This window comes from Rhamphochromis longiceps, linkage group LG19 (genome assembly GCF_057381845.1).
Source record: "Rhamphochromis longiceps isolate RC_006_pf linkage group LG19, R_longiceps_female_GT1.1, whole genome shotgun sequence".
In the NCBI taxonomy this organism is placed as follows: domain Eukaryota; kingdom Metazoa; phylum Chordata; class Actinopteri; order Cichliformes; family Cichlidae; genus Rhamphochromis; species Rhamphochromis longiceps.
Genome location: NC_140575.1, coordinates 32,119,041 through 32,128,176, shown reverse-complemented (window position 1 = coordinate 32,128,176; position 9,136 = coordinate 32,119,041). Strand labels below are relative to the sequence as shown.

General features: G+C 44.1%; 1 protein-coding gene across 1 annotated transcript; it reads left to right on the top strand.

Annotated features, from left to right (window-relative positions):
• Positions 1-446: 446 nt before the first annotated feature.
• On the top strand, positions 447-8,843 carry thbs1a (thrombospondin 1a). Its single transcript, XM_085392443.1, has 22 exons — positions 447-623; positions 725-808; positions 1,074-1,633; positions 1,741-1,819; positions 1,904-1,993; positions 2,078-2,187; positions 2,521-2,640; positions 3,035-3,131; positions 3,241-3,414; positions 3,504-3,680; positions 3,762-3,935; positions 4,023-4,303; positions 4,402-4,620; positions 4,729-4,836; positions 5,248-5,407; positions 5,501-5,619; positions 5,918-6,152; positions 6,263-6,490; positions 6,578-6,849; positions 6,945-7,042; positions 7,148-7,287; positions 7,376-8,843. Exons 2-22 carry the CDS (start codon positions 745-747, stop codon positions 7,381-7,383), a joined length of 3,513 nt encoding a protein of 1,170 aa, XP_085248569.1. The 5' UTR covers positions 447-623; positions 725-744; the 3' UTR covers positions 7,384-8,843.
• Positions 8,844-9,136: the final 293 nt, after the last annotated feature.

The window sequence follows — 9,136 nt, the reverse complement described above, 5'->3', positions numbered from 1 at the left end:
GAGGAATAAGTATAGGCTCGCATTAATAGGTGAGTGCAGGGTATGAAATATAATTTAATGTTTTATATGGCTTTTAAATCCATTCATAGCTGGTTTTGTATTACCAGTCTAGAAAGATTATTGCCCTTTGAATCATATTCAGTCAAATTAATATATACTTTTCCCGCCCGAAATGGTATTTAAATGAAATTAAGACTATTTGATAATTACTTTTATTCGACCGGAAGCGGCCAAGTCTTGGCTTGAGCGCGTGGATGAAATACTTGTCCGATGATGGAAATTCTGCTCAGGAATGCATTTTTCCCTCCTCCGTGTGTGTGTGTGTGTGTCGGATATTCCTCTGACTGGCTGTGAGGTAACAAAATAAGTCCGTCCCTCTCTCTTCCGATTGGTCCAGAGTGGATTCAGGAATGTGCTTAAACTGGTTAAATAGCGCTTATATCCACTGGATAGGTCAGTAGAATAAGTGGAAGCATCAAAATAAACGGGAGCTCAAAGAGATTTTACTATCTGCTGAGCTTCTGTTAGAGCTGAACGAGGAGAACAGGATAAATAATAGGAATTGCAAGGACTTTTTTTCTTCCTCTTTATCCAGCTTCCAGCGGTATTTTTTCTTTTTTAAGGTTTGTAAATCATTTTTAGACGATTATTTGATATTTTATTAATGCACAGGATCTTGTCCGGATGTGTTCAGTAACTGTTTGTTATTCTTTGGTTGCGATAGGGTTCACTTGAGGTTTCGAGATGATGCTGTGTGGCATCTCTTTGCTCTTGATGCTTTGGAGTTGTGAGGGCGCACGGCTGGCAGGTGAGAATGGAAAAACTGCCTGTTGTTAAGTTTTTAAACCTTTTGTTTCATATTAAAACTGCAGGGAAATTGAAAGTGGTTTTCAGCTAATTCATTAAAGATAAAATTGATGCATTTACGTGTTTTTTGGTTGTTGTTTTTACACGTAACGTTATCGTGTTATAGCCTGTTTCTTTTGTGGTTTTCTTTGTTTTCTGTGAGCTGTTATGAGACACAACGAGGAGAAAAAAAAAGTAAATGCTGCTTTTCTTTTCTTTGACCGCAGAGAGTCGGGATGATAACAGTGTGTATGACTTATTTGATTTGGCCCGGGTAAATAAGAGACACCATGGCGTGAGTACGGTCAAAGGCCAAGACCCAAACAGCCTAGCGTACAAGGTCCTGAACGCGAGCCTGATCCCCCCCGTCCCCGACAGCTCCTTCAGGGACCTCCTCGACTCCATCCAAACAGAGCGAGGCTTCCTTCTCCTGGTCAACCTGAAGCAGTTCAAAAAAACCAGAGGCAGCCTTTTAACTGTTGAAAAAACCGACGGATCCGGGCCCATCTTCGAGATTATTTCCAACGGGAAGGCGAACACGCTGGATTTGGTGTACTCCACCGTTGACCAGCAGCAGGTCGTATCTATCGATGAGGTCGATTTGGCCACCGGGCAATGGAAGAACATCACCCTGTTCGTTCAGGATGACCAGGCGCAACTTTTCGTCGGCTGTGAAGGGTTCAAACACTCAGAGTTGGAAGTGCCAATCCAGAAAGTGCTCTCCCAGGAGGTGGCAGACACAGCCAGACTCAGGATCGGGAAGGGAGCTCTAAAGGACAAATTTTACGTAAGATGTGCTTTATTTTGGAAGAACCCAGTAACAGTAATGATAAACCAAAATACCATTTAATGCACTATATTGTGTCTTTAAATATTTATGATTTCTGATTTCAGGGAGTACTCCAGAATGTGCGCTTTGTCTTTGGTACAACTCTGGATGCTATACTGAGAAATAAAGGATGCCAAACTGGAGGTAAGTCTTAAAACTGCATAAATAAAACATCAGTATAGTGTGCATACGATTAGACTTAGACTTCTCCCCTCTTCTCTCCTGAAGCTGCTATAACTGATGTCATGACCTTGGATATCCCAGTCAATGGCTCAAGCCCTGCCATTAGGACCGATTACACTGGTCACAAAGCCAAAGGTAACACCTGTCTTCTGTAATAAATCAAATCTTGTACATTTAAAAGTGGAGATAATTCAATGAACTCCTCCTTCCGACATCCAGATCTGCAGTCCGTCTGCGGCTTCTCCTGTGAAGACATTGCCAACATGTTTAACGAGCTCAATGGACTCAATAAGGTTGTTAGACAGCTGTCAAATAACCTCCAAAGACTGGTAAGTGCAAAAGGCAATTAGGATCTTCTCTTTGTCATAATTCACTCCCTCTTTTCCCTCTCCGCTCCCTCTCCTCCTCTGCTTCCACTTAATGCATTCCCAGTGCGTAACCACTTGTCGCTGTAATGGCTTGTCCCCAGCCAAGTCCTTAATGAGACCCATGTGAATACACAAATATGTTTGGCTGTCAGCGGCATTTGCACTGCTTCGCTAAATTCAAGCGATGTCTTAATCACGGCATCGGTCAGTGATTCATTTGTACTGGAACCTTGGCAAAGTGAAAGTTTTCCATCCTTAGTAATTAACCCCCTTTCTGTACCTCCTTCCCTCCAGGAAAGCGAATCCAGAAGAATTTATATGGATTTGCACAAAGGAGTTTGCATCCACAACGGCATCAAGTACCAGGACAGAGATGAATGGACCGTCGATAGCTGCACCGAGTGCACATGCCAGGTAGGCATCATCACACCTGCTGGAATGCAGGATTGGTCGGGGGAAAGCCATAGCCGAGCTTCCTCTGTCCCCGCTGCAGTAAAGTCATAATCCGGTTTACATTATCACCTGCCTTTATAATCACCGTGCTCCTGCCTGAAGGCTATCAACACTTTGTCTGAAAGCATCAAGAGAGCAGCATGGGGCTTTTTGTGCTCGTGTTGTGTAATGAGTTGGGTGTTCAGTGAGGATTATGTCTTGTAGCAACACAGTAGTAGTGTCATGTCGCTGATAAGTTCACTCCGTCGTGAAATATATCAATTAGGCTTGGAATAGCACCAGCAAAGCCTCGTTTTTTTCTCCCCTTCCTGCTAACTCATTATACTTGTACTAATTAATGTTTTCCTTTGTCCAGAAATCTGTGACCGTGTGTCGCAAAATCACCTGCCCTCTGATCCCATGCGCTAATGCCACCGTGCCCGACGGAGAGTGCTGCCCTCGCTGTGGAACACGTAGGTTTTTAATTTTTTCTGACTTTAATCAGATTTTCTTCCTCGATGACTTTCCAGCAAAGAAACAAGCCCCCATGCCCAATCATTTATGCCTCCTCTCCCTTTACAGCAAGCGACTACGCAGAAGACGGCTGGTCCGCCTGGTCTGAGTGGACCCAGTGTTCTGTGACTTGCGGCCGTGGCATCCAGCAGCGCGGCCGCTCCTGCGACCGCATCAACAGCAAGTGTGAGGGCACCTCTGTGCAGACCCGTGACTGCTACCCACAAGAATGTGACAAACGCTGTAAGTCGCCAAACATTCTTAACGCTGACGTTGTTACAGTACGTTTTCCCAGAACATGATGAATTAATGGCGTACACGTCCATTCACAGTCAAGCAGGATGGAGCCTGGAGCCACTGGTCACCCTGGTCTTCCTGCTCTGTGACCTGCGGTGAGGGGGTCATGACTCAAATTCGCCTTTGTAACTCCCCCACGCCCCAGATGGGCGGCAAGGACTGCGAGGGAGAGGGACGTCACACCAAAGTCTGCAGGAAGTCGCCCTGTCCTAGTAAGTCAAATGCCACCATTGAATTCTAAAGTGCATAATTATACAGGGCACAAAAAAACTAATTTCTTTTGTACGCCTTAGTCAATGGAGGCTGGGGACCTTGGTCACCTTGGGACATCTGCTCTGTTACCTGCGGAGGAGGCGTTCAGACCCGTAAACGTCTCTGTTCCGACCCTGCCCCCAAATATGGCGGAAAGGACTGTATCGGCGATGCTTCTGAATCTCAAATTTGCAACAAACAGGAGTGTCCTATTGGTGAGCATCTGAGCCTATTAGCCTAACGTAAACTTGCAGCACAATTTATAGCCTCATTCTTAAGTTAGGAAATCTTTGTCTTTGCAGATGGCTGTCTCTCCAGCCCCTGCTTCCCAGGCACAAAGTGCACCAGCTTCCGAGACGGCTCATTCAAGTGTGGCAGGTGTCCATCCGGCTACACAGGGAACGGCATCACCTGCAAAGACATCGACGAATGCAAAGAGGTCCCCGATGCTTGCCATATTCATAACGGAGTCCACCGTTGCGAAAACACGGAGCCGGGTTACAACTGTCTTCCCTGTCCCCCGCGTTTCTCTGGTCCTCAGCCGTTTGGAAGAGGTGTGGCAGAGGCAACTGCTAAAAAACAGGTTTGGATTATTACTTAAATCTGTTTTGTTTCTGTTGTTGTTGTTGCCTGGTTCACTAGCAGCTTGCATGTTTTTTAATCATCTGTAATTTTCCTTAGGTTTGCGTTCCTCGCAACCCTTGCAAGGACGGAAGCCACAACTGCCATAAAAATGCAAACTGCATCTACTTGGGTGTCTTCTCCGAGTCTATGTTCCGCTGTGAGTGCAAGCCAGGATATGCCGGGAATGGACGCATTTGCGGAGAGGACAGCGACCTGGATGGATGGCCCAACACTGACCTGCCGTGTGTGGAAAATGCCACTTATCACTGCAAGAAGGTACGCCAGACCCCACATGGACAAAAATACACAAAGGCCGTTATTATCCATGTGCGCTCTATTATTGTGATGATTGCCTCCTGAACCTCTCCTTTTGTCTCTTTACAGGATAACTGCCCCAACCTTCCCAACTCCGGCCAAGAAGATCATGACAAAGACGGCCTGGGTGATGAATGTGACCACGATGATGACAATGATGGGATCCCCGATGATAGGGTGAGTAATCACGGCAGTTTCTTTTTTAGCCACGCTTTCCTCGGAGACCAGACATAGTAATCAGCTGTAGCCATCCTTCCTCTGGGCGGTAGAAATGCAAAGTGTTTATGTGCTTTCACCATAGAATCAAAGTGGAAAGTAAGTAAGCAGAGGAGTAGCGTAATATAATTTCTGCAAAAAAAAAAACAGAATTGAGGACAACGTGGCTTGTTGCCCGTAATTCTTAGTGTGGATTCGGAAAGTTGGGCAAGAAATATGCAGTGGTAAAAAAAAAAAATCACCAGTGGAATATCACATTCCAGCTTAAGCAAGAAAAAAGTCTGGAAGAGCAAAGTTTTATTCCTATAAATATGACTTCTCTGAGTCGTGACCCATTTTAGTAATTAAGCTGTGATCTCTCCATTAATTTAGGACAACTGCCCAAGAGTGTACAACCCCTCCCAGGATGATGCAGACAGGGATGAAGTTGGTGATAACTGTGACAACTGTGTATATGTAGCCAACACTGACCAAACAGACACTGACAACAACGGAGAGGGTGATGCCTGCGCTGTTGACATTGATGGTGATGGTAAGTTATTTCTCCATATTCTTGCTTTAATCTTGAAACAAAAAAAGCATTCAGTTTCTGAAGGCTAAAAATTAAATCAAAATTGCTCAACAGGCATCCTGAATGAGAATGACAACTGCCCATATGTCTACAACGTGGACCAGAGAGATACCGACAGGGACGGCGTTGGAGATCACTGCGATAACTGCCCTCTGGAGCACAATCCTGATCAGGTAACATCATCTTTCACTTCTACTTCACTGCTGTGGGGACTTACAAGGTTAAATCACATCTGCTTTAATCAAGAGAGGAATGTGACAGCTCTAAAGAGAACGAGCACAGTGCTCCCTCTTCTCTTTTCTCTTCCTTTGTCTGGAGGGACATTGCTTGCATACCTGAAAACAAGGGTCTCCTTTTTAAAATTGCAACCAGGGCAGCACCTCTCATACTGAGGCCGATGAAAAACAGAGGAGGGAATTATGTGAAGCGAGTGCGAGGGTCTCATCAAAAAGGAATTTTGCTCTTTTGCAGATCGACTCTGACTCGGATCGCGTGGGAGACAAGTGCGACAGCAACCAGGACATTGACGAGGACGGTCACCAGAACAACTTGGATAACTGCCCCTACATTCCGAATGCGAACCAGGCAGACCACGACAAGGATGGCAAGGGTGACGCCTGCGACCACGATGATGACAATGACGGCATTCCAGATGACAAAGACAACTGCAGACTGGCCTTTAACCCTGATCAGCTGGACTCTGATGGTAAGTCCATCTCTCGGTTAACAGTCCTGTAAAACGCTGGTGCCTTGATTTTCTAAATCTTTGTTGTAGAGCATTTTTTTTGATTTCCAATGTATTTACTTTCCTCTCAGGTGATGGACGTGGTGATGTGTGCAAAGATGATTTTGATCAAGATAATGTTTTGGACATCTATGATGTATGCCCGGAAAACTTTGCCATCAGTGAAACCGACTTCCGCAGATTCCAGATGGTTCCTCTGGACCCCAAAGGTACCTCCCAGATCGACCCCAACTGGGTTGTCCGGCATCAGGGCAAGGAGCTGGTCCAGACTGTCAACTGCGACCCTGGCATTGCTGTCGGTATGTAATATACGGACAGACGTTTTTTCTGCAATGAACACAAACTGGTAGCAAATTGATACTAACCCATCTTTTTTTAAAATTCAGGTTATGATGAGTTCAGCGCGGTGGACTTCAGTGGAACATTCTTCATCAACACGGACAGAGACGATGACTACGCTGGTTTCGTGTTTGGCTACCAATCCAGCTCGCGCTTCTACACAGTGATGTGGAAACAGATCACCCAGACGTACTGGTCCAACACACCCACAAGAGCTCAGGGCTACTCCGGCTTGTCAATCAAAGTGGTCAACTCCACCACAGGGCCCGGTGAGCACCTGAGGAACGCCCTGTGGCACACCGGAGACACCCCAGGACAGGTGAGCACAGCTGAACTGACTCAGAGTTTGAGGCGTAATTGAGGAAAACGTTTGAGACTTTTCTCATTGTAACTTTTGCTAATTGTAACTTTTAGGTGCGCACTTTGTGGCACGACCGCAAGAATATTGGCTGGAAAGACTTCACTGCCTACAGATGGCATCTGACCCACAGACCCAAGACTGGACTTATCAGGTGAGACCAAAACCCCAGAAGAAGAAGAAGAAAAAAAAGCTCTTTCATTCAGTTGCATAGTTTAAAACTTCTCCACTGCTCCACTGACTGTATTTTATTTTGTAGAGTGGTCATGTATGAAGGCAAGAGAATCATGGCTGACTCCGGAAACATCTACGACAAAACCTACGCCGGTGGGCGGCTAGGCTTGTATGTCTTCTCTCAGGAGATGGTTTACTTCTCAGACCTCAAATACGAATGCAGAGGTAAGTACACATTTGAAGGTTAGATGCATTTGAAACCACTTACCTGAAACTTTATTCCTAACATCTTTCTATCTGCGACTCCTTTCAGATACATAATCGGAGCACAGAGGCTTTTAGAAGAATGTATCAGTGTGAAACGAGACCTGGATCGACTTATTTAACTCCCTTCCTTTGAGAAATACGCGTTGGAAGTATGAAGAGCAAGCGAGCTAACGTGAGGTGACCTCAGGAGTCTAAGCCAAATGAAAGTAAATTCTGCACCACAGCACCAAACTCAAATTTTGAGCACGGCTCTGCTCAGAAGACGATTGGCTCTCTCACTCTGTTTGCTCTGATCTGCGTTGAAAGAGGGCCACATTTTCTTGCTTTGCACACCTGAACTGTTGTCGGTATTCCTCTGTGGATGAGGGACCAAAGGGAAGAGTGTTTCTGTTCGTTTTTGTTTTTTTAAGAAAAGATATTTTTGTGTATTAATATGCATCTGCTGTGGACTCAGATATACTTGTTTCAGTATGAAGAAAACAGTAGGAGAACTTTGTTAAGTTTGGAGGGTGAGATTACCCTTTGAAGGAACTCTTGAGGGACAATGGACAGTATGGACTGACTGTTACTATCAAAGAGAGTGAATGCTATGTGTGTTTGTGCATTTGTTCCACCTGATGAGCGCAATTATTGAGATAACCGAGTCGAAATTTGATTTTAATTCCCTGTGACAGCCCCCTTTTTAAAGGCACGTGCGTGTATCCAAGGCGCAGGGCTGGCCCGAAATATTCGTTTTCTCAGGAAAAGAGCACTAGAAGAAACAAGGAGAGCACAATATTAAGGACAGCACAGGGCCCCAAGGCAGGCACGCTGCTTTGGAACAGTAATTATGAGCAAATATAACGTGGATAACTAATATGTGAGGGGCCAGTCTGTTTCCTAAGATTATTGTAAGTGTAACTGTTTATAGCTTTAATTGTTGCTCATTTTTCCACCTTTAAATGTCAGCAGCAACCCGTGAAATCGGGATCCTCTAAAGATTAAGAGTTATTAACCTCGGACCAAAACCACAAAACAAAAAACATCAACAACACCATCTCTAAATATTCCACTTCTGCAGTGTGCGTGGCTGGTGTGCCTGAGCTTGTGTGCACAATTTCTGACAATGGAAAACAAAAAGGAAACCCTTTATGTACAAATATTACCTCATTAGTTCTTTTTGTGCTGAGACCAGCAATACACGAGAATCCCTTGTCTTATCAACAGAGTATAAATTGGTTGGCTTCTATTTTTTCTCTTTTTTTCTTTAAAGCAAGACTTTTACTATCATTTATATGCTGTATATAAGATATTTTTGTAGCAAAAGAAGCCCAAACGGGAACGTAAAGGATTAAAGAAATGTTGCCTTGACTGTGTTTTGCGATATGTATTTGTGGCGTCTTGATAAATTATTCTGTTTGTTTTATGTTGAGGGTATTTCATTTTGTGTAGATGTATGCTATTTAAATAATTTATCTAGAAGCGTAGCCTCATATGGAAGCGTTTCTGTCTGTATAAACTTATTTGCACACTGACACGAGGATGTCTTTGTCATTTTGGTTTTTGTATGTCTTTTTTTTAATATTAGTGAAGCTTTTCTATAAACATTTGTCCCATAGTTTTTACCCAAAGTGCTGTTTTTTACTCCTACTTGTTATTTTACTATGTAAAGTGAACATTAAACTCTCTAGAAAAAAGTTCCAAAGGTTCTTGGTGTCTTTTTGGGAAAACAAACAGTTAAATACTTGATAACCCAAGCGTCTGTCGCTGTGATTTTTGACATTCATATCTAATTCAACTAAGGTCTTCTTAGAAAAGCAAAGAGAGC